Below are 24,320 nucleotides of genomic sequence, written 5' to 3'. Positions count from 1 at the left end.
CAGTACGCCTGGTAATCACCCCATTAATCCACTCATGTTAGACTGAGCTCTGCATTGGGAGTATTGAGAAAGCAGAGGCTTCAACCCTACAAATTAGGGACAGCAATTGCTCCAGCTCCCTGGGATATCACCCTACTCTGGCCACCATATAGGTCCAGAGCTCTGAATGGCCTTCCTTAGGGCTCTGGCAAAGAGGCAGGAGGATCATGGGTCAGAGCTACCCTCCAACCAGCCCCTCCCTAACCAGGTCATCTAACCTTGTCCCCGTGACCTCTGGGCTGTTCCTCCAACACGCTGAGCACCTCCAGGCTCAGGGCCTTTGCGCTCTGTTACCTCTCCTCCCAGATATCCCAGTGATGGGCTTCTCAGACTCCATCAGATCTCTGCTAAAATGTCCCTCATCAGAGAGGCCTTTCCTGACCACTCTTCACAGATGAGCAACCCCATCCCAGTACTCTCTAAGCTAGCTTAATTTTTCTCTGTAACGCTCAACTCTACCTGGTACATTACATACCTATGTGTTCACGGCCTGTCTTCCCCCACCAGAAAGTCAGACCGTGAATGGAAGACTTGGCCTGTTTTGTTCACTTTTGTATCCACAACACCCAGAGCAGTGTCTGATATGTAATAAAATCCATCGCCATCGAGTCAATTCCAACTCATAGCAAACTCACAGTGACCCTACAGGACAGAGTAAAATTGCCCCACAGGGTTTCCAAGGAGTGGCTGGTGGATTTGAACTGCTGCCCTTTTTGTTAGCAGCCGAGCTCTTAACCACTGCACCACCAGGGCTCTGATATGTAATAGGTGCTCTAGAAATGAACCCAACTATGCTCCCCTCTTTTTCCCAGCTGAGTGGGAGAAGTCTTCCTAGGTTTTCTCCAAGGGCTAGCACTCATCTGCTCCACCACACTGGGACTCCCCCTGGGCAAAGGTCATACCTCCTACTTATAGGTCCACCCAGTACTCATCTAGACTTCTCTGCAAGAGGCATCTTTAAGTCATGAGTCTATGTATTAAGGGTGGGGATATGAGAGTACTGAAGTCAATGTCATTTGAATGCCTACTTTGCAAAGGCCCACTCTGCAAACGTATGTTCAGTCTATGGAAAAGCCCCACAAAGCATGCTATCGCCATCCCTGTTTTACAGATAAGGAGGCTGGAGCAAAAGGAGGTTAAGTGACCTGCTCAAGGCCCCACTACAGGTAAGCGTGTGGTCAGTCAGTCCTCAAACCCAGGCCTGTCGGACTCTCAGCCTGTGTGCTCTCCTCTACGCCATAGCAATTGACTAAAGCTTTGCCCACCCCATTAGTGAAGCAAAATGAAAGCACGTGACCACCTACCAACACACCTTGGCAGAGGCGAGCTCCACAGGCGCCGTCTGCCCCCCAGGCACATGATGCGGGCGGTGCCCTCCAGGCGGTACCCGGGGAAGCAGGAGAAGGTCAAGGTGTCACCCACGCCAAACTGCAAGCCCTTCCGGATGCTGTAGGCTGGGACCTCGGGCTCCTCACAGGGCTCCAAGTCATACTCTGGAAAGGCAGCCGAAGAGTCAGAGTCAGAGACATGAGTGGGAAGACCCAGAGAGAGAAGATGGGGACATACAGACCAAAGTGCCAGGGAGAAACGAGCCAGACATACAGAAAGACAGAGGGAGTACGCACACACTGATCCACAAAAGGTAAAGAGAAAAGGAGAGAGAGCCCAAGAGGAATAGGCGCAGAGAGTAAGTTGGAGGAAGAGGCCACATCATCTTTGTGTGGTCAGGATCCTTCACTACTGTGAGCAGTGGGTTAGGGGCATTGCATTTCTGGATGCATGCTTCCCGAGGGTATTGATGAAGCTCCTCATGATATGACCCTTCCCTCCTCTGTCCCTTCATCTCCATTTTTACCCCAAGCGTCAGGGCTCTCAGACTCTCCTGACTCTTTCTCGGCACTGAACCAGACAAATCCAATCATCCCTGTACAAGAGGGTCGGGATATATGACCCCGTCTAGGGCAACTTACACTGAGAAAGAAAATTCAAGCGTGTCACTCAAAGCTATGTCTCCATAATGCTGGCACTTGGGTCAGATGACGAGCCCAATGAGGTGGTGTTTATGGGCAAGGTACGAACGTGGTACCTCTAGTGAGCCTAGAAGTGACTATCCCCTTCACCCCCAAGGGCATCTTTCTCATTCGGGGACAGTGCCCCAGGGGCTCTGTGGTGAGGAGAAGGAGGGTCTCTCTCAGATGGGATGTGATATACTGGCTGCATATGTCCCATTGGCCAGGCCAGCCCTGGCAGCCATGCCAGGCACACGGCAGGTGGCTTCTGCTGCTGAAAGGCCAGTGTGGGCCCGGTTCCTAAAGGCTAGGTACCTCTTGCCCATCCCAGGAGGAATCCATCTGATATCTGTGTTCCTGGCTGAGAAGGCGGGACCCTGGGGCACAATGGGACAAGAGCGGCCAGGAAACTTGGTACTAGTTCTCTTTTCTCCCTGAATGCCACGTAAAAGGACTTACTTTTCAGGATTCCTAAACACAGAGATAAATATCTATTAACATTAAATTACCACTGATGAATTGACAAAGGCACCAAAAGCTTAGAGGGCAGTGAGTTTAAGACAATGATGGTAGAATAATTTGGAAAAGGATAGTAAGAATGGTAGCAAAATTTGAGAAATGTAATCAACATCACTGAATTATACATGTAGAAATTGTTAAAATGGTGTATCTTTGGCTGTGTATACTTTCATCAAAATAAAAAAAATTACTATGCTTAAAAAGACTCCAAATGAGACTAAAATATCCCAAATATATTAATTTCAAACTTCTTTCTTCTTGTTTTTTAAATTGCAGGCTGTGAAATGGTAGAAGTAGAAGCAAAAGAAGAATCTGGAACTGCTAAGGCAGGGAGTAGAAACCCTGGTGGCATAGTGGTTAAGTGCTACAGCTGCTAACCAAAAGGTCAGCAGTTCAAACCCACCAGGCGCTCCTTAGAAACTATGGGGCAGTTTTACTCTGTCCTATAGGGTTGCTATGAGTTGGAATTGACTTGATGGCAATTTTGTTTTTTTAAGGCAGGGAGTGACTTTTGTGAGGTTCTCAAGTTCAACCAGCTAGGCAGGTCATTCAGAGAAAATCCCAAATACCTTCAGATTCCTCAACAAACCTGCTAACTCCTTCTATACCCATTGTAGGGGAGTTCTTCCTTGTGTCTAACCCAAATATCCTTTGCTGCAGCACTGAGGTCATTGCCCCAGAGACTGCAGAGTAGATCAATAACTATCTACTAAGAAGACCAACGGCTGGCAGCAGAGGTAAAGACCGAGGCCTCTGAGATGTCTTCCCCCCAGGGACTCTCCCACTCTTACCTGAGAAGGTGATGTTGAAGCCTTCATATGACATGGAGAAATCAGAAATGAAGCGGACCTGGGCGGTGAAGTTGCCATAGAGCCCAGCGCTGATGGGAGCTGGCAGCCGTGAGCCAGTCAGCTGCTTCAGGGGCTGGGTGAAGCTGCCGTTCTCAGTGATGAGGAGGTAGTCATGGCCACTCTCCAGGTGGAAGGTGTGGAAAGTAAAGAACACCCCTGTCAAGAGACCAGAAAGGTCAGGTCTGCAATGGTGACAAGGCTGAAGCTGCACAGATGCAAGGCGGGATCTGCACGAACACTTCCAATAAATTTACAAATAACTACCATCATGCATTGATAAATACCAACAGGCAAACCTGAACGAATGAACTTGAATACACCATTGCCCATAGATTCAGCTGGGGGAAAAGGACACTCGTTTATGGTTGTCAACATCTGAAAGGGAGATTTATGGCTATGTCTGTGAGAATGTGTCATAGGTATTCATTAGCTCATTCGACAAGCATTTGCAGATTTGTTGAGTTCTTGATATGTACCAAACCCTGGGCTAGGAGCAAGGGGATAGACAAGACATTAAACAAATAGCTACAACACAGAGTGATAAATGCTATAAGGAGCATAAATCAGAATGCCAGGGAGGGCAGAAGAGAAAGCAATTTACTGCAGAAAGCAGGAACTGTAGGGTGGTGTGATGGTTAATTTTATATGTCAACTTGGTTAGGCTATGGTGTCCAGTGGTCTGGTCAAACACTAGTTTGGATGTTGCTATGAAAGTATTCTGTTCATGTGTTACAATTAGTTGACTCTAAGTTCAGAAGAGTACCCTTGATAATGTGGGTGGGCCTCATCTACTAGTTGAAGGCCTTAAGAGCAAAAACTGAGGTTTCCCGGGATAAGGAATCTTCCTTCAAGACTGTAACATAGGTATCCGGCTGGAGTTTCCAGCCCACCTCTTGGCCTATGGATTTTGGACTCAAGACTGCTGGAGTTTCCAGTCTTCTGACTGATCTATGGATTTTGGACTTGACAGCCCCCACAATAGAATGAATCAATTTCTTAAAATCTCTCTTTCTCTATGTATATATATAAACCTGTAGCTCATGGCGGCCCTATAGGATAGAGGAGAACTGCCCTGTAGGGATTCCAAGGAGTGGCTGGTGGATTCAAACTGCCGACCTTTTGGTTAACAGTCAAGATCTTAACCACTGCGTCACCAGGACTCTCTATGTATACGTATGTACATACATACATACATATATATGTATATTACTGTAGAGGCTTGTGTGTTGCTATGATGCTGGAAGCTATGCCAACAGTATTTCAAATACCAGCAAGGTCATCCATGATGGATAGGTTTCAGTGGAGCTCTTAGACTAAGACAGACTAGGAAGAAAGGTCTGGCAATCTACTTCTGAAAATTAGCCAATGAAAACGTATGGATCCCAACAGAACTTGCTTGATTTGGACACATCATAAGGAGGGAACAATCACTGGAGGAGGTATCACGTTTGATGAAGGAGAGGGTCCATCAGTGAAAGGGAGACCCTCAGTGAGGTGGATTGGCACAGCAGCTACAAAGACGGACTTGAACATGCCAGTGATTGTGAGGATGGCACAGGACTGGGGAATGTTTCGTTCTGTTGTACGTAAGTTTGCCAGACTCGACAGCAGCTCTCTCTCTCTCTCCTATCTGGAGAACCCTGACTAATACAGATGGCTTCATTAAGGAGTGAACATTTAATGGGTCTTAAAAGGATGTGCAGAAATTAACCAGGGAAAAGAGGAAAGGGCATCCCAGGCAAGGGCCTGGCATGTGTAAAGGAACAGAGATGTGGTCGATTTTAGGGCTCAGGGCTGAGACATACATGGCAGGAAATACCTGGAACTGAGGCTGGAAAGGTAACCTGGGCTAGACTGGATATTTTTCTGGAGACAAGGACAAGCCATCCCATCAAGAATGGATCAGACTTCTTCTTTTATAAAGATTTTGCTGACTGTGAGAAGGACTAGGTGGCGGGAGAGGAGGCAAAGAGATCAGTTAGAAAGACGGCCACCGTGTGCTGGCCGAGAGGATGCAACTTGGGAGAGGGAAAGGAAAGCAGGAAACAGATATGAGACGTTCGAGAGGTACCGTGGGTGGGAGCCAGCAGGCTACGAAGCAAAAGAGCAAGGAAAAGATGAGTGAGAGGGTGTTGACCTGAAGGATGGTGATGTCTTTCACTTCCTGGGGTGAGATGCACAGGAGAAAGAGGAGCAGGGTATAGAGGAGTAACGGGTTTAGCTTTGAACACCCAGCAGTTTGTGACTTACCAGCATCCATGCAGTGATATCTATGGGGCAACTGGAAGTAGAGATTTGGAGTCCAGGACTGAAGTAGAGTTTTAGAGGTAGAGAGAGCAATGATGGTTCAGTAGTAAAATTCTAGCCTTCCAGGTGGGAGACCTGACTTCGATTCCCAGCCAACACACCTCATGGGCAGCCACCACTCATCTGTCAGTGGATGCTGAATACATTTCAGTGGCACTTCCAGACTAAGACAGACTAGGAAGAAAGGCCTGGTGATCTACTTCCAAACATCAGCCAATGAAAACCCTATAAATCACAAAGGTCTAATCCACAACTGATCATGGGGATGGTGCAGGATTGGGCAGCATTTCATTCCATTGCTGGGTATGGCCTGCCTTCAGTATTATAAATGGATATTCCAGCAAGGCTCTAGCTCTGGATTCTGCATCTGGCTCACATTACCTGACTTTCGGTTCTTAGGACTTGAGCTAGCAGTTTACCTGCCCATCTTGAGTTCGTCTGCCCCTGCAGCTACACGAGTCAGGAGAAGTCTCCATCCTGACGCCTGACCCACAGACTTGGGACTTGCTAGCCTCTACAACCATGTGAGCCATTTCCATGAGAAAAATTTCTCTCTCTCTCTTTATACATATATATATATATATATCTACACACATACCTCAGTGGTTTTGCTTCTCTAGAGAATCCAGCCTAACACAGTCACCCAGGTAGTTAGTAGGCAGTAAATCAAGGATCTAAATTGAGGTGAACTGACTGCTGTGTTCCTAACTGCTGCACAACACTGTCTCTCAACTTACAGGAATAAAGCAAGTAGCAAGAGCAGCCAGGTGGCGAGGTGGACCAGGCGGTGAGAAGGCAAGACCTTAACACCCAAAGCAACTCTCGAACTAGCCCAGATTGCAGTTGTGTCTGGGTGGGCATGTGTGCAAACGCATGCCCATCCACAGGTGAGTGTGCTTATGGGATTATGTGCTGTGGACGGTGGAGGAAGCAGGAGTGCTGCACACACCTGCTACTCAAAGTGTCTCCATGGACCAGCAGCAAGGGCATTACCTGGGAGCTGGTTAGAAATGCAGACTCTCAACCTCCACTGCAGACCTACCAAATCAGAATCTGCAGGTCAACAAGATCCCCAAGTGATTTGTAGGCACATGAAAGTTTGCAAAATATTTTTCTAGATAATTATTGATATGATTTAAATGAATGATGATTGGACCCACGCCCTTAACACTAAAGCAACTGAAGGTTGGATCCAAGCCCTTCATGTTAAAGCATTTTAGACGTTTTCATATTCTCACCTCCCTGTTGATAGGAGTTGGTGCTCCTGGAGCATTTGGGGTTCTATTGGGGGCAAGGGGTGGGGCAGGAGACAGAATCCAGCAGAGACCATGAGACCAGGGATGCAGCTTGTAAGTGCTCTGTGCCCAGGCAACTATGAAGCATCCACTTATTTATTTGTTTAAAAAAAAAAAATCAGGCCCTAAGAACCTACCAAATGCCAGGCCTTCTGCTAAGCACTGAGATCTCCCAGTTTAGGGCAGGAGACACCTTAGTAGTGAGACTCTGGAGTGGGAGCACAAAGAAGGGGTGGGTAACTTCACTGGGAGGGTTGGGAAGGCTTCACAGGGGTCGGAATCTGAGAAATGAGGGGTGTGAGCATGTTTGGAGGAGATATGGGGGATGTGTGCCTATCACTCAGTCTATAGACGGGAGTTGTGGAAACACTTGGTGGAATATGTCCTTTCTCTCCTAGCTAGAACAGCAGTTGGGTGGAGATCAAGCCGGTCAGGCCACAGTAACAGCCGGAAACAAAGCTGATTAATCATTGTACTTTACACTCTATTCTTCTAGCATGCAAATGCAGCCCCTACAAAGGAGTAAACATTTGTCTGGGAGTCTAAGGATGAGTAAACAATTGAGATGAAACCCCTGGGTTTTCCCAGCAGTGCCGGTTGCTCGGGGCTCTTTTGGCCAATGTGAGAAAATGAAGACATTGTCACAGAACTAGAGACGCCACACTTCCAGATTGGAATTCAGACTTGGTGTGACTGATGAACACACACACTAATTCTTCTCTGGAATGGACCATGCAGGATCCTATAAATGGAATCAACACCGTACCAGGGCAGAAAGAGCAGGATAGTGGGCAAAGCATGGGCTCTGGAGTAAGACAGATCTGGACCAAAAGCCCACCCATCAGCTGAAGGGTCTTGGCCAAAGCTGCTTTCTTTCTCTTCCCTCCCCCATCCCAGTTCGACTTTCTGTGGACAATAACATGACATTGGGCAAATCTGCTGCAAAAGACCTTTTTAAAGTTTAAAAAAGCAAAGATGTCACTTCGATGACTAAGGTGTGTCTCATAGGCATGTGAAAGCTGGACAATGAAACGGGAAGACAGAAGAAGAACTGATGCATTCGAATTATGGTGCTGGTGAAGAATATTGAGTCATGGACTGCCAAAAGAACGAACAAATCTGTCTTGGAAGACATACAACCAGAATGCTCCTTAGAAGCAAGGATGGCGACTTTGTATTGCTTACTTTGGACACATCATCAGGAAAGATCAAATGCTAGAAAAGGACATCATGGTTGGTAAAGTCGAGGGTCAGTGAAAAAGACAGGAACCCTCAATGAGATGGAGTGACACAATAACCACAACAATGGCCTCATACTAATGATCATGCAGATGGCACAGGACCGGGCAATGTTTCTTTCTGTTCTATCTAAGGTCATCATGAGCTGCAGCTGACTTGATGGCAACCAACAATAACTGCAACAACAAATACCTCCCAAGTGAATTTTATTCCTTGAAGTGATGAATAAACGAGATAGTGTATGCAAAGCTCACGGCACAGTGCCTAGCACCGAGTTGGTGTATAATGGTGGGTGTTCTCTTTGCTCAGCTCATCTAATTTACAGTCTTGTGGGTTAAAAGGTGCCAGTCCCGGGGTCTCAGCAGGGGCACAGTCTCTGGACTCCTAAATCAGCTGTTCCTTTGGGCTGAGGGTGTGGCAAGTTGAAAAATTCTGAATTGTTCAACAATTCTGAATTTCACAAAGTTCTGAGTATCCTCAGTTGTGCTTCTGCCTGTTACGAGGCAGTCCAAGTCATCACCCTAGCAGCTATGCTATCCCAAGATACCCGTATAAGCAAAATTGAGGAATGCCTTCTGAAAAAGGGTCTGGATTCCGTTTAATTCAATTCATATCACTGAATATTTCTTGAGCTCCGTATATGCCAGGCATAGTGCTAGAAGCTGGGGAAACCGTAGGACACCAGACGGACATGTCTCTCAAAAAGCTTATAGTTCGTCAGGGAGACAGAAAGTGAAAATGCAATTTCAGTGCGATGGGTACAGCTTGGAGCTGGGAAGTTGCAGGAGGCTGAAGGAGCACGTGGGAGGTGAGCCAACCTTGACCCAGGGTAGGGAAGTGGGTCAGGGAAGGCTTATCTGAGGAAGTGAGTTCAGAAGGACGAGGAGCTGGCTAATGAGGAAAGGTGGAGGTGCTGTGGAGAGAGGGCGTATTTCAGGGAAAAGAAAACGGTATAATCAGCAAAGCTCTGGGAGAAAGAAAGCCTGTGTAGTTCTGGAAAAATCAAAGCTCAGTGAGCTGGAACTTCTTAGTGTTTACAGGGCTCAGAATGAGGCTGAGAAAGGGAAGCAAAGGCTACAGGGTGGGGCTCTGTGCTAAGGGTTACTGAAGTCTTTAAATGGTTCTAAGGAAGGCTGGCCATACATCCATGCCTTTTCTTGTCTTGTGTCCTCTGCCTGGAATGCCCTTCAGCCTGGCTAATTCCTGTTCATCATTGAAGTCTTAGCTCAAACCTCAACTCCAGGACACCTCTATTCCTTCTATCACAACACTGGCCATGTTAGATGGACAGATCTGTTTAGGTTGTCTATCTCCATCACTGGGTGGCACAAACGGTTAAGCACTCGGCTACTAACTGAAAGGCTGGCAGTTCGAATCTACCCAGAGGTGCCTCAAAGAAAGGCAATCAAAAGATCCCAGCCACTGAAAACCCTATGGAGCCCAGTCTGCTCTGAAACACATGGAGTTGCCAAGAATCAGAATCATTCATTTTTTTTACATTTCCATCACTAGATTATAAACTTCCTGAGGGCAGGTAACAGCAGAGTGGCTTGTTCAGCTGTGTTTTCCTAACACCCAGAGCAGTGCAAATATAAGATAAACATTTGTTAAATATTTGTTGAAGTGTATTGACTTATATATTGACTTGACATGTATGCATATATGATTTGCCGTCGAGTTGATTCTGACTTATGGTGCCTCCATGTATGCAGAGTAGAACTGGGCTCTCTATAGGATTTTCAATGGCTGTTTTTTTCAGAAGTAGATAGCCAGGCCTTTCTTCTGATGCACTTCTGGGTGGACTCAAACCTCCAACCTTTCAGTCAGTAGTTGAGTGCTTAACTGATTGCGCCACCCAGAGAGAAACACACACCGCTATAATCACAGATGCCCAGACAGAGAAAATCACAACTAGAGGGGGTTGTCCCTCTAGAGATCACAAGGGCTGCCTCTTTCCCTCTTGATGCCACAGAGTAGCTCTGCAGGATGAGCAAGGGAGCTGCCCCCATCCCTTCCCTCCTCTGGAACAATGTTGTGGGGAGAAGGGGACAACGCCAGGCCTCTCTCTGACTGCCTGGAGTGTCCTTCCTTGCCCCAAGAAGCTCCAGGCCACCCTCGTCCCAGCTAGGTCAGGCCTATTAAAGGCAAAATGAACACACTTGAGTACATGTGGTAAAAATATAAGTGACTTCTTTTCAAATTTTTGTTTTCATACAAATACTGTTTATCTTATTTCACATATAATATATGTTAATTGCCCCAAATTAGAAAAAAGCCAAAAGATGAAAATAAGGTGGCGCAGTGGTTAAGTATTTGGCTGCTAACCAAAAGGTCAGTGATTCGAACCCACCAGCTGCTCCATGGGAGAAAGAGGTAGCAGTCTGCTTTCTGTAAAGATTATGGCCTTGGTAATCCTATGGGGCATTTCGACTCTGTCCTATAGGGTTGCTATAAGTCGGAATCAACTCAACAGCAATGGATTTGGTTTTTCTGGTTTTAGTATTCACATCTTGGGCTATATCCTTTCAGACTGCTTTCTACGCCTGTATCCTTGTTTTTTATTTTTTTTTTCCAAATAAACTAAACATATTCTTTTATAAATTTCTTTTTTCACTTAACAATGTATTGCAACCACCTCTGCAGGTCTTTAAATATTCCTTCACATCGTATTAGTCTTTGCATAGTATTTCATTATATGGCTATACCAATATTTCCTTATTGATGGACATTTGAATAGTTCCTAATTTTTTTCAATATAATAAACAATGTTTTAGGGGCATCCTTGTAGCTGAATCTTGATGTACAGTCTTATTTATTTTCTTCAAATAAATTCTAAGAGGTGGAACTACTGAGTCCAAAGACACATATATTTTTAAGACTCTTGATTCATGTCACCAAATCACCCTCCAGAAAGTTTACATAAAGTCAGCAGTAAACAAGAGTACTCCTGTCTCCATACTCTCACCCATACTCCTATGATTATCTTTGCTGACTCGAGAAATGACGTTTTATTATTGGTTGAACTTGCATTTCTTTAGTTATTTGTAGGGTTGATATTTACATTTGTATTTCTCTATTGTGACATGTTAGCGTATAGCTTTGCTCATTTTACAGTCTGTTGGGCGAGGCTTATTTTTCTTATAGATTTTTAAGAGCTCTGCATGCATCAGGATGGTAAACTTTAGTCGGTTATATATGCTGCAAATCTTTTGTCCATTCACTATCTGACTTTGCATTTTTATAGTATTTTCTAGACATAAATCCAATCAAATTTTTAATAAATCAAATCTAACAGAGTTTGCCTTTTGGATTCTGCTTTTGGTGTTACTCTTTAAAATACTTTCCCCTCTCCCTGAGGTTTGATGGTCATGTTCTTCTAGTACTGGAATTTATGCGATTAAATGTATGAGGTACATACACTTTCCCTTTTTTTTCCAATTGGTTAAGCCCACCATTTTAACACCATTTATTAAAGATTCCATCCTCTCATCAATGGATCAGAAATGACACTTTAATCATATACTAAATCATTTAGCCACACTCTCTCTCTCTCTCTCACACACACACACACACACATACACGTGCATGCACCCACACATACCACACACAGAGGAATTTATTTTTGGATCTTTAATCTCCACTGATTTGTATGTTCACTCCTACTCATATCACATTGTTAAAATTATTTTAGCCCACAACATTTTCATATCAGGAAGGTTACTCTTCCTTTTAAATTTTTTTCTTGGTTCTTCCACATGTTAATTCTAAATCAGAGGTTCTTAATTAAGAGCGTGCATCAGAATTACTGGGGATGTGTTCTAAAAGCACAGATGCCTGGTCTCCACCTCAAATGTAGAAAATAGAAACCTCTAGGGTAGGGTCTAAGCATTAGTGTATTTGCTGAAGTGCAGAGGGATTAAGAACCAGGACTCCAGATGAACTTTGGAATAAGCTTCTGTGGGTAGAGAGCATATCTGCCTGGTTATTTATTCATACACAGCTTCAGTGCCCACCAGATAGGTGCCATTCAACAAATATCTGTTGAATGAAAGAGTATATTAGTGTTTATTTATAATCAGAACCCTAACTTTGAACTTGGACTCCCAAAGACCATTTATCTTTGGGTAGCAGAGACAATAGTTCAGCCTGGTGAGGAATATGAAAACGTGTCATCTAAGGAACAGTTGAATCATGACAGAATTGGACTGTTATGCTCAATATCTGAAGGGTGGATGTGAAGAAGAGGTAGCAGATTCACCCTACAGTCCTCCAGGGCATAGTACAAGAAATAAAGTTTCAGGGACACTTCATAGACTATCAGAGAGGTCAGATCTATCAAAAAATGATAGTTAGGTGCCCAGATGTTGACTGGCAGGGTTGGTGACATCCCCATCACTGGGGGTGTTTAGATAGAGGGTATGTTACCATCTTGTAGGGAGTAATTTAGAGGAGATCCCTGCACTGAGTGGGATTTTTGAGCTAGTAACCTCCAAAATCTCTTCCAGCATGGAGATTACAGACTCTCAAAGTTATTAATTAATGAATTTTGTGATTCAAAGAAATGGGAAGGTTCTGGGAGTTTTTTTGCTGGTGAGAAGAATTCAGATTGAACCCTACTGTATAGGTAGATCCCCACTGAGTTTGCTTTGACCAGAGGAATTTGGGGCCCCGACCCTGTCATACTCCCAAACCTGCTACGGGCTCCAACACTCACCCTTGCCATGTGACGTTTCAATAACCCAGGTGCAGTTCAAGTTGTTGGGGTAGAAGTCAGGGAACCCGGGTGATAAGATGGTCCCACTGGAGCCTTGAATGAAACCACCACAGAGAGCTACGGAAGAAGGGAAGAGAGCAGTTGAAGAATGCTCAGGGCTGCTCCCCTAACAATCCTCCTGGGATCCCTTCCCCCATCTCCTCCCAAACCTCCAACCCTCACAGATGTGGAAAATGAGGTTCAGTTCCCCTTCCAGCTCCTGGCTTTTCATGGTAGGAAAGGAATCTGCCTCTTCTTCGGCGCCCCCTGCTGGCCTCCCTCACCTTCACAGCTGGGCAGGGCCCGGCTCCACTGGAAGTTGGGCTCACACTCCAGGGGCTCCCCGTCACTTAACGTGTAGCCCGAGTCGCAGCTGAAGGTCACCAGAGCACCGACGTAGAAGTCATTCCCATGACGCTGCCCATTGACGGGGATCCCTGGATCCAGACAGTGGTCTGACTGTAGTGTGATAGCTGGAAAAGAGAGCTCACTGTCACCAGAAACGGGGACCCTGGCTGACTCACGAAGGCGAGGGAGGTGAGCGCCCCCTGGTTTAACGAAAGGTTACAGTTGCCGATGATTACCCACTCATCAAATGTGTTGTCAATTTTAGCGGAGAGGGTATTTAAAGACCTGTCAGAGAGAACCAGTTAGCTTGATGGTTCATTTGTCTGTTCATTTATTCATTCATTAAACCAAACAGCTTAGGCAGTATGCTAGAACTTAGGGATACAAATGTGTAAGAAAATGGCCCTATTCTCATGGCATTCTCAACCACAACTTTCTATTTTGGTCTGCAAAGAATTAAAGTGACGTCCATCCCTTTAAGTCCAGGCACCAAGGATGAATGCAGAAGGTACTAAGAGAGCGCAAGAACGAGTGTGGAGATGCCATCTCATTCCAACTTCATGGTCGGCCAAATGCTCTCTCCCCAGAGTGCCCAGCACGGTGGCACACAATCATCTGCACACAGAAGAGTCTGTGCGGTGGGCAAGAGAGGGCCCAGCATGTAGGCCACGAGGTGGCATTGTTTCTCAAAGGTTAAGAATGACTGTGAAGCTCCCACAGAACTCTGGGGGATTCTAGGGTGAGGGAGCACCCTCTGGGTGCACGCCCTAACAGAGAACACTACGGGGATGGCTGGGGACCTACCGGGGGAGCAAACTCTGGGGAACCCTGTCACCTGCCTCCCGGTGCCCTCTGAGACTCACTCTCATAGCGGAGCTGGAAGCCAATGTCCGAGTGACTCTTGTCTGTGGAGAAGAGGAGGTAGAGGTAGTTGCTGGTGCTGATGAGGAACTGAGGGACCTGGGTCCCATGGTAAACCCCAATTAGGGGCGCTGAGTAGGTCCGTCCATCTCGCACTTCCAGGGTGTCATAGTTGACCTCGGTTTTAAATCTGCCAAAACACGGAAGTGAAGACTTCTTGAGACACTCAGTGCTGATTACTTTGCAAATGACAAAAGGCCTCGCTTAACCCAGGGCTTCAAAAGAACAACTCGATTTTGGTGGGCTGGGATATTTTTATATAACTGGCACACATTTACCAGCAAGGAGGAAGGGCCTTCTCTAACGTATTTAAGCCCTCCCTAAGCCCCTCCTCCTCTCTATGACCTGGACCACTGCCCATCTTAAGACTTAGAGGCACAAGGACTACTAGCCTCATGGGGGTCAGAATGTTCTAGGCCAAGGGTCAGCAAGCTACACTCCAGGGTCAAGTACGGTCTGTAGCCTGGTTTTTTTTTTTTTGGTACGGCCTGTGAGCTAAGAATGATTTTTACATTTTTCAGGTTTTTTTTTTTTAAAAAGAAAGGAACGAAGAATTTGCAACAGAGATCCTAAAGTTGCTAACAAAACCTAAATCATTTACTTTCTGGCCCTTTGCAGAAAAAAATTACCAGCTGTTACTGTAGGCCATGAATGCTTTGTCCAGAAGCAGTTTGTGTTCGTATTTTGGCATCTACTCTTCCCACCAAATGGGCATAATCACGGTGGGAGCTAGAAGTGGGGCATCTGAGAAGGATTTGGGCCAGAGGCCAGGGAGGCTGCCTTCCCATATTAAACATTTCATAGTTATGCTCCTTAGATGGCAATGCCATGTTTCCAACATCTGAAAGCATCTATCTGCTCACTTTACCTCCTCCTTGGCTCTGACATACCAAATGATGCTCAGCCTTCTTCTCTCTCCTCCAGTCATGGGTCCCTAGACAAACCCCACAACCAAGATGGAACCAAACCCACTGGCAAAGCCAGTGAGATTTGTCCCTACCCAGGGCAGTCTGCTCTAGTGTTGTCTGATCTTGTTGACATTTCAGTGTCTGTTCTGGCCCACCACCCGCTCTGGATTCCCTCCCAGGCCACTCCTCAGAAATCACCTCCCTGCCCCCCAAGGTCATGGTTACAAGCACCTGTTGAAGGTGATTTTGATGGGGTAGCCTGGCTGGGCTTCAATCACCCAGGCACAGCTCAAGGCATCCTTGTAGAAGCCAGGCCAGCCTGGAGAGAGGATGGTGCCACTGGGAGAAGTCAGATGACCACCGCAGGGAGCTGCAGGGACAGGAGGAGAGAAGCAGATTTATTGGGGGGACAAATAAATGAACACACACACAAAAAGCCTCTCTATAAAATGTGCCAGTCAACAGGCATTGTTTTTGTTTTTATGGAGAATTACATAAACTATAAAGTGTGAGTTTTGTCTATTGGGGCCTTTTTGGGTATCTTCAGTTACATCGTTTGGTGGCTTATTAAAGGCCAGAGAGGAGTAATGAAAAGAACGTCCTCTGCCCTTTTAGAAGGGCTGAGGTACAGCTCATATTTGGGTCATGCTGGTTTTTCTCTGTTCCTCACTCTATTGTCAGGCTTATAGCAGAGGCATAAAACCCAGCTCATCTCATCACATGCAGGTACCTGGGACTCTAGCCACTGCAGAGTGGTCTGAACCATGAAGCTCAGCCCAGGGCGCAGTCACTCTCTGCTGCACTGTAAGCTCTCTCTATATGTGTGTGTATTTTCCATGTGTACAGTTTAGTGACACTAATTACATTAATCATGCTGTGCAGCCATCACCAATATCGGTTGCCAAATTTTCCATCACCATAAACAGAAACTCACTGCTTCCTAAACGATGACTCCCCTTTCCCCCTCCCTCCCGCTCCTGGTGACCACTAATAAAATTTTGGTCTCTATACATTTGCCTATTCTAAATATTTCATAGGAGTGAGAGCATATAATATTCATCCTTTTGTGACTGACTCACTTCACCCAGCCTAATGTTTTCAAGGCTCATCCATGTCAGAGCATGAATCAGGACTTCACTTCTCTTTATGAATGAGTAATATTACATTGTATGTATAGAGCATATTTACAGACCATAGTTTGTTCATCCATTCATCTGCTGATGGACATTAGAGTTGTTTTCCACCTTTTGGCTACTGTGAATAGTGCTGCAATGAACACTGGTATACATGGGTCTGTTTGTGTTGCTGCTTTTAAGTCTCTTGGGTATATACCCAGGAGTGGAATTGCTGGGTCACATGGTACTTCTATGTTTCACTTTTCAAGGAACTTCCAAATTGTTTTCCACAGAGGCTATACTAGTTTGCATTTCTGCCAGCAATGGACAAGGGAAGAGCCATACTTTTGTCTTACACAACTCAGTATCCCCAGCATTTAGCACAGTGCTTGGCACTGGGTCATCCCTCAGTAATTATTGAATGAATGAATACATGAATGAGTGAAAGGATGAATGAATGTGGTCCACGGCAGGTAGCTCCACAAGATACTGGGTGGTAAAGGCATACCTCATGGCTGGCTCTGATCTTGCAAAGCCTGTCATCTCAGTCCCTTGGTCTCTCTTTGCCCATCCTGCCCATCACTAGCTTCCCCATTCTCACCTGCGTCTTTCCCATTACTCCTGCCTCTTCCTGCAGCCAGAACCTTGGCCCTTGTGGTCATTAGCACTGTTCCGGCACTCCTCCTTCAGAGCACGTGATAGACTCCATTGCCCCAACCCTTTTGAAGTTATGCAAGGCCACGTGACTGGCTAATAAAATGAGAGCAGAAGTGATGCGTGTTACATCTACGTGGAAACTTTAGGAGCCAGTGTGTGGTTTGCAGCGTTTCCCTTTCTTACTCTGTGATTGTGGAAGCAAGTGTCAAGAAGGAAGTCCCATCAGTCTTTGAGCAATTCTACAGACCAGAGATCCTAAAGATCCATGCTAAACATGTAGCTCACGTAGGTTGCATGACATACAAACTGTTCTTTTAAGCCAGCAAGAGTTAGGGTTAATTGTTACTACAGACTAACCTAGCCCATGAGGCATTGGTGGTTCAGAGGTAGAATTCTCGCCTTCCATGCAGGGTAGGAGGCCTGAGTTCAATTCCTGGCCAATGCACCTCATGTGCAGCTACCACCTGTCTATCAGTGGAGGGCTGCATGCTGCTATGATGCTGAACAGGTTTCAGCCACACCTCCAGACTAAGAAGAGCTAAGAAGAGCTAAGAAGAAAGGCCTGGTGATCTACTTCTGAAAATCAGCCAATGAAAACCCTATGGATCACAACAGTCTGATCTGTAACCAGTCGTAAGGATGGCGTAGGACCGGGCAACGTTTTGTTCCGTTGTGCATGGGTTTACCACGTGTGAGTCCGAGGTTGACTTGACGCAGCGAACACTAACACCTTAGCCCACCCTGACTGATACTGCCCGCCACTACCATCACCACTACCAATTACTGCGCACTCGCTCCGTGTCAGGCGTTAAGCTTTACAGAGGTAACCATGTTTACTCTTCACAAAGCAAAAAACCCCTGTGAGGCTGGTGCTGTTATGATCTCCATTTTATAGGCAGGAAAGCTGAGGCTTAAGGAGGTTAAGTAATTAGTGCAGGGTTACACAGATAACAAGTGGTAGACAGAGGAATTCAGACTGCTGCAAGTCTGCATGAACACAGCTAAGCAGCCTCCAGTTTAAAGGAACCCCTGCTTCCCTCGGATTCCTTTATTATAGAGCAACCAGATGTCAAAAATGGCCTGAACAGGACTAGGGAGGGGGAAAAAGAGCTACACAGTACTGCTATTTCTGCAAATTTTCATACATTTCCGCAGGTAATCAGTCTACCCCACTCTTCCTCTCTTATTTTTATAACGTTCCTGGAATTATCTTAGATGTCAAGCATTTTAAATAAAAAGTTATATTGGGAAGTTTAATGAACAAAGATGATAACAACAATGAGAATGATAACGATGATGATCATAACAGCAGCAGCTCATCCTGATGGTTTACTGTGCTATCTCATTTAAATGTGCACGGCATTTTGAAGTTGTTATCCCCATTTTACGGAGGAGAAAACTAAGGACAGATAGATTAAGAGACTGGATCAGGAACACAAAGCTAATAAAGTTAGAGCTCAGACTCACCTCAAGACCTCTCTCTGCCAATCCCCTGCAAGCACATAACAGTACTACAACCACGGCTGACAGTAATGAGCTCACTTGTATTGAGAGTTTACTATGGGTCAGGGCATAATGTGGGTCATCCTTGTGACACTTGCAACACAAAAAGGCAGATGCTATTACCATGCTCATTTTATAGGTGGAAATATTACCCCATTTTCAGTAAATTGAGGCTTGGAGAAACGAAGTAATTACGTTGAACCTACATTACACATTGAGAGAGTAAATTGCATATGGTTATTCTCATTTCCTGGGTAACCTCAGTTTTCAAAACCCATCCATCCACCTCACTGAAACCAGTGAAAATGACTTCTTCTATTTCTCTAATGGACATGCAAGACCTTGGAGGTGCAAGGGACATCCATCCCTACTGCTATGTGCCCAAATCCCCCTTCAGGTACCAATTTCAGCAGTGAGTGGGGAATCTTTCTTGACTTCAGTTCAGCAGAGGCCCAGCCTCTCTGCTGGGCTGTGATCTCCTCACTTACTTTCCAGGAGCCACAGGTCCCACAGTCACCATTGCCTGTCTAGGCTACTCTCCATTCAAGCTATACACATCAACAAAACACTACACAATGTCTCCCGAGAGGAAAACTCAATTCCTTCCTTTGGTGGTTGACATTTTGTTTTCTTTTCCTGCACTACTGTTATTATGTTGGCTAGTTAGTCTCTTGTCTTGCTCCTGTGTTTGCCAGATGGCTTCTCTATTCATTCAGTCCTCCACTCTCTATTGTTCATTTTCATATTCCAGAGTATAGTTGCCTCGGCTAAGCTCTCGGCTGCTAACCAAAAAGTAGGTGGTTTGAACCCACTGGCTGTTGCTCTGCGAGAGGAAAGACCTGGTGATCTGCTCCCAAAAAGATTACAGCCTAGTAAACCCTAAGTAAACATATTCTCTCACAGTTCTGGAGGCCAGAAGTCCAAAATCAAGGCCCCAGGGGAGAATCCTTCCTTGCCTCTTCCATCTTCTGGTGGTTCCAGGCGTTCTTTGGCTTTTAGGTGCATCGTTCCAATCTCTGCCTCTGTCTCTTCACATGGCGGCCTCCTCTCTCCTCTTGTGCCTTCTCCCTTTCTATCCGCGTTTTCTCCTCCTCTTATACAGACAATTCACACTGGCTTTTGGGCCCATCAAGATAATCCAAGACGATCTCACCTCAAGATTCTTCACTTAGTTACATCTGCAAAGACCCTTTTTCCAAGTAGGGCCACTTTCACAGGTTCTGGATTGGATACAATCTTTTCTCTTTCTTTTTTTTTTTGGTGGGTAGTGGGGAGCACCATTCAATCCACTACACCCTTTTATTCCCCTCTTCTTTTTCCTCCACCCAACCCACCCTCATCTTTGTTTTATACTGAGGATTTTATTTTATTTTATTCCTTATGGGGGGAAAAAGTAAAAGGGTTGCTATGAGTCAGAATCAACTCAACGATTAGGAGATTAGGAGAGAAAGATTCTTAAATGCGGTATTTCTTTAACATTTGGAAAGATGCTGAACCTCACTCTTAACAAGAAAAACACATAGTAAAACTACATGGAGATACTATTTCTCATCTATCAGATGTGTAAAAATTGAAGTTTTATGACACTTGAGGCTATGGGAAACCAGGCATATTAGTACTGTTTTGGTAGAAATGCAAAATGGCATGTCCTTATGGAGGGGAATTTGGCAACATTTAGCAAAATTCATATGCATTTACTCTTTGACCCAACAATTCTACTTCTCAGATTCTATCCCAAAGATGCACCGGCAAAACTATGAAGACACACACACACACACATATATTGCTATATAAGATAGGACTACTTGCAATAGCAAAAGAATGGAAATAGCCCAAATGTTCAGCTAGAGGGAACTGACTGAATGAACTGGGGTAATCCACAAAATGAAGTATTTATGCAGCTATAAAGAAGAATGAGGAATATCTACATAATGCTTGAAATGGTGTCCAGAACATAAGGTTAAGTGAAAAAAAGCAAGGTAGAGAATAGTGGGCATAGTATGATTCCATTTATCTAAGAAAGGGATGAGACACACACACACAGACTTGCTCATATTAAAAATCAGTGAAAGGGTAAACCAAAAACTAAAAGGTTATCTATGGACAGAGGGAGGGAACAGAGTGGACAGGAACAGGGATAGAAGCTAGACTTCTCAGAATATACCTTCTTTTATAGATTTAACTATTTTTGAACTTATAAATATGTGACATAATTAAAAACAAAGATTAAATTTGATAAGTAATTTATAAAAAGCAAAAATACAGTGAAATAAATGAGCACCATACTGTATCTTCCGACATAAAGATACTAGTCATAGAGATTTTAAAACATAGTAATTTAATAGCCCACCTCTAGTCAGATATAAGGACAAAAACAACTGAAAAATAAAACAAAATACAAACTATTGTCAGTAATCATGTTGCTGTTGGTTGTAAGATACAGTGAAACCTGTGAGAGCCAGAGACAATGGGACTGCCTTGTTTTTCCCTGTCTCGAAAATTTTCCTCCTCTGACAGGGTGCAGTCTTGCCACTTTTCTGTTGCTCTTTGTAGTGGGAAATATTTGCGTTTTCCTTCTCTCACAGCTTTCTACCTTACACAGGTACTGGCTTTCACAGGTTTTACTGTATTCCTTTTCTGAGATTCTTGGGTATGTTTTATGGGATACAGCAAATGAGAAACTATGTTGGTGTTGCTGGGAACTGGAATTTTCAGCAAGAATGAAATAAGATGTAGATGTGAGATAGAGAAACTTCAGTTAAAAAAGAAGAAAAGTAATCCTAAGTTTGAAATAATAGGAACCCACGGTGCATTTTATCTTTAAAAAGTAGTTCCTAGCTCTGTTCATTGAAAAGGACCAACTCAGTAGTAATAAGCACCTCCAGTGCCCGGATTCTAAATACCATTTTCCACTAAAAGGAACCAGGGCTGCTTGGAGACATAGCTGATTCTAGGTCAGAGGCAGAAAATTCTCAAGATGAGAATGGACATTTTGTCAAACTAGAAAGCAAGGAAGCTATCAAGATGACTTGGCACAGGAGTCAACTTCAAAAGGCTTCCACTGGCTAATGGGGCAATCTGAGTGCCAATTAGAATAATGACTATAATGGATTGAAATACATAAAATATGTTTAAATCCATTGGACTGTAATGACATTGTAAAATTTCAGCTTTGGAAGATGTGAGATAATTAACTCATTAATATGAAAACTGATAAATAAAGGAAAATAATGAAGTATTTCTCTTGCCTTTTCTTTATGAATTGTATACCTAAGGGTACCCAAATAGTTGATGAGGGCAAGTTTTCTTCATAGAAGTATTTCAGCTCATAAATGAGGCGAAATGATAGAATGTTACTGTTTTGCAGTTCCTGGGCTACACTCATCAGTGGCGCCTGACATTCCCAAAAGAGCAACAGCTAGATGTTATGTGCTTCTGATGGAGGCGCTGAGCCCACCTATAAAATATTCTCGCCATAAATGGAACCTGAATCTGACTGTCTCTAGATCTTACCACCAATTAAAGGAAGTAGAAGAGAAAGAGGATCACGTTAAACAACCTCTCAGGGATGCCATCGGCAAAATTCAGAATGCAGGAGGCTCCACAGGACAAATGACCCGCTTCTCCAACAAAACAATCACAAGGGGCAGGGGTAGAAATCTATAAATTAAAATAGACTCAAGAGATTTATCAACCATTTGTAATGCATGACTCTAACTAGGATGATGATTTAAAAAAAAATACTGTTAAAAAAGTATTAGAAAATCATGGAAGTTTGATTTCATTAAGCAATTATTTTTAATTTTTTCGGATAACAGAATCATGGTTATGTTTTAAAGAGTCTTCTTATCTGTTATAGATACAGGCTAAAATGTTTGTGGATGAAATAATGTATCTGAAATGTGCCTCAAAATAATCCCAGAGTGAGGGGGATGGGTGGGTAAGGATATAGATGAAACAAAACAGGCCATGAGTTTATAATTCTCCAAACCGGTGACAGATGGGTGTATGGGAGTTCATTATACTATTCTCTGTTTTTTTATAGGTTTGAAATTTTCCATTAAAAATAGTGGGGGTGGGGGGGAGAAACAAATAAACAAATAAAAAAAAAAAAGGAAAGAAAGAAAATGAAGAGGATTCTCACTTGAACAGAGAAACTTGGTGACAAGACAGAAAAGGGACACTACGCTTAGTCCAGTGCTGGCACATAGTAGGTACTCAATAAATATTTTATTGAAGGAATGAAATACTGGTTGAAAGTTAGGGATACTGGGCTTCACATGAGGGGCTCACGTCCCCTGTGAGGGATGACCCACCTCTCCTGACTTCTGATGCTAAAGTTACGCAATACAAGAAGTTGGGGATGGTGACAGGAGGCAAAGAACTAATTAATACTCATTGAGCCCTAATAATGTGCATTAGTCTTTCTAACAACCTAAAAAGGGGGTACTGGTATTATCCTCATTTCATAGTTGAGGAAACTACTCTCATTTCATAGAGAGGTTAGGTGACTTGCCCAGGAAGACACAGCTAGGTGGCGGAGCAGGATTTAAACCTGGGCAGTCTGGCTCCAGAGCCTGCGTTTCTAACCATGATGGGTGGGTGTGGGAATGCCTGTCCTGATTTCTGCTTCCCCATTGGGATCTAGGCTACCATCAAAGGGCATTCAGTAGACTGGCTGTCCTGTGTGAATGACCAGAAGTAGTGAAAGCTCTCTCTCTAATGCTAGAGCGATTTCATCTCACAGCCTGAAGGGTAGCCTCCTACTTGCTTCAGCCCTGCCTCCCCACTACCCACCTCCGCCCCCTACCGCACGTCTTCCACTTCCCACTGCCCATCCTCCACTAGTTTGTCATAGAATGAAAGGAGAATGAAGTGTGGAGTCTGGCAGTCCTCATTCGGTGGTTAAAAGAGATGGTTCTGAAGTCAGATTACCTGGATTTACATCCTGACCCTCCTATTCTCTTAGCTGTGTGATCTTGGGTAAGTTACTTAACCACTCTGTACTTCAGTTTCCTCATCTGTGAAATGAGGATAATAACAGCACCTACCTCCTCGGGTTGTCATGAGGATTCAATAGGACAATATGCGTAAAGCACATAGCCTAGTATTAGCACATAGTAAGTGCTCAATTTTTACTAGCTGGGTCATCTTGGGCAAGTCCAGTCACTTCTCTGGTTTTCAGATTTCTCAACCTATAGAGTATAATAGTATCTTTATCACAAGATGACATGAAAATTAAAGGAGATAATGTTAGAAACTCAACAACCACCTGTACTCCATCTCCCTCGGAGGCCTGAATGAACTAGGACCATCACTTAGATTTCTCTTACGGCAGTGGGGAGAATCGGCTTTGTTTCTGTAGGATGTTTTTCTCCACTTGATTGTAAAAGTAACACATTTGGTGTACATACAGAGAAAAAAAAAAAATAGTGGACATGTTTACAACGAAATTGTGACACCATTTTTCCTCTGAGGAGTGGGATTGGGAAATGAGTATTTGCATCCTGAACTTTATCACACGTGCGTATTGTTTGAAATTTTTACAACCACCAACCGTTACTTTAAAAATCAAAACATAAAAATATCTCCTTTCCTTTAGTGTATTTCTTGTATGCGGCATATTTTCTAAAAACTCACTCTTTGAATCTTTTTCTCTTAACAGGGAGTTTAATTACCTTTATTGTCATAACTGATATGTTTGTCTTACTGCTGTCATTTTGTTCTATGCTGTCAATTTCTGATGCTTCTGTGTGGTGTCCTGTCCCCTTTGTCTTTTGCAATAGGCAATATGTTTTCTTTGTTTTAATTTTCTACTGGGATACAGAAAGTAGGCAACCTGCTTTTCATTTTACT

At 44.2% G+C, this 24,320-nt stretch overlaps 1 protein-coding gene across 1 annotated transcript in view; it reads right to left on the bottom strand.

The window, feature by feature from the left end:
* Window positions 1–24,320, bottom strand: part of CSMD2 (CUB and Sushi multiple domains 2) — a 752,464-nt gene that overhangs the window by 223,835 nt on the left and 504,309 nt on the right. Inside the window, exons 21-26 of the mRNA XM_012554226.1 lie at window positions 15,421–15,559; window positions 14,224–14,411; window positions 13,297–13,485; window positions 12,974–13,090; window positions 3,359–3,574; window positions 1,344–1,532 (exon numbers count right to left, since the gene is read on the bottom strand). Of these exons, the coding sequence (XP_012409680.1) occupies window positions 1,344–1,532; window positions 3,359–3,574; window positions 12,974–13,090; window positions 13,297–13,485; window positions 14,224–14,411; window positions 15,421–15,559 (1,038 nt within the window). The remainder of the gene's footprint in view (window positions 1–1,343; window positions 1,533–3,358; window positions 3,575–12,973; window positions 13,091–13,296; window positions 13,486–14,223; window positions 14,412–15,420; window positions 15,560–24,320) is intronic.

Source organism: Trichechus manatus, unplaced genomic scaffold, assembly GCF_000243295.1.
Source record: "Trichechus manatus latirostris isolate Lorelei unplaced genomic scaffold, TriManLat1.0 scaffold00015, whole genome shotgun sequence".
NCBI lineage: Eukaryota > Metazoa > Chordata > Mammalia > Sirenia > Trichechidae > Trichechus > Trichechus manatus.
Note: the sequence above shows the minus strand (reverse complement) of the source record. Positions and strands in the feature narration are given on the sequence as shown.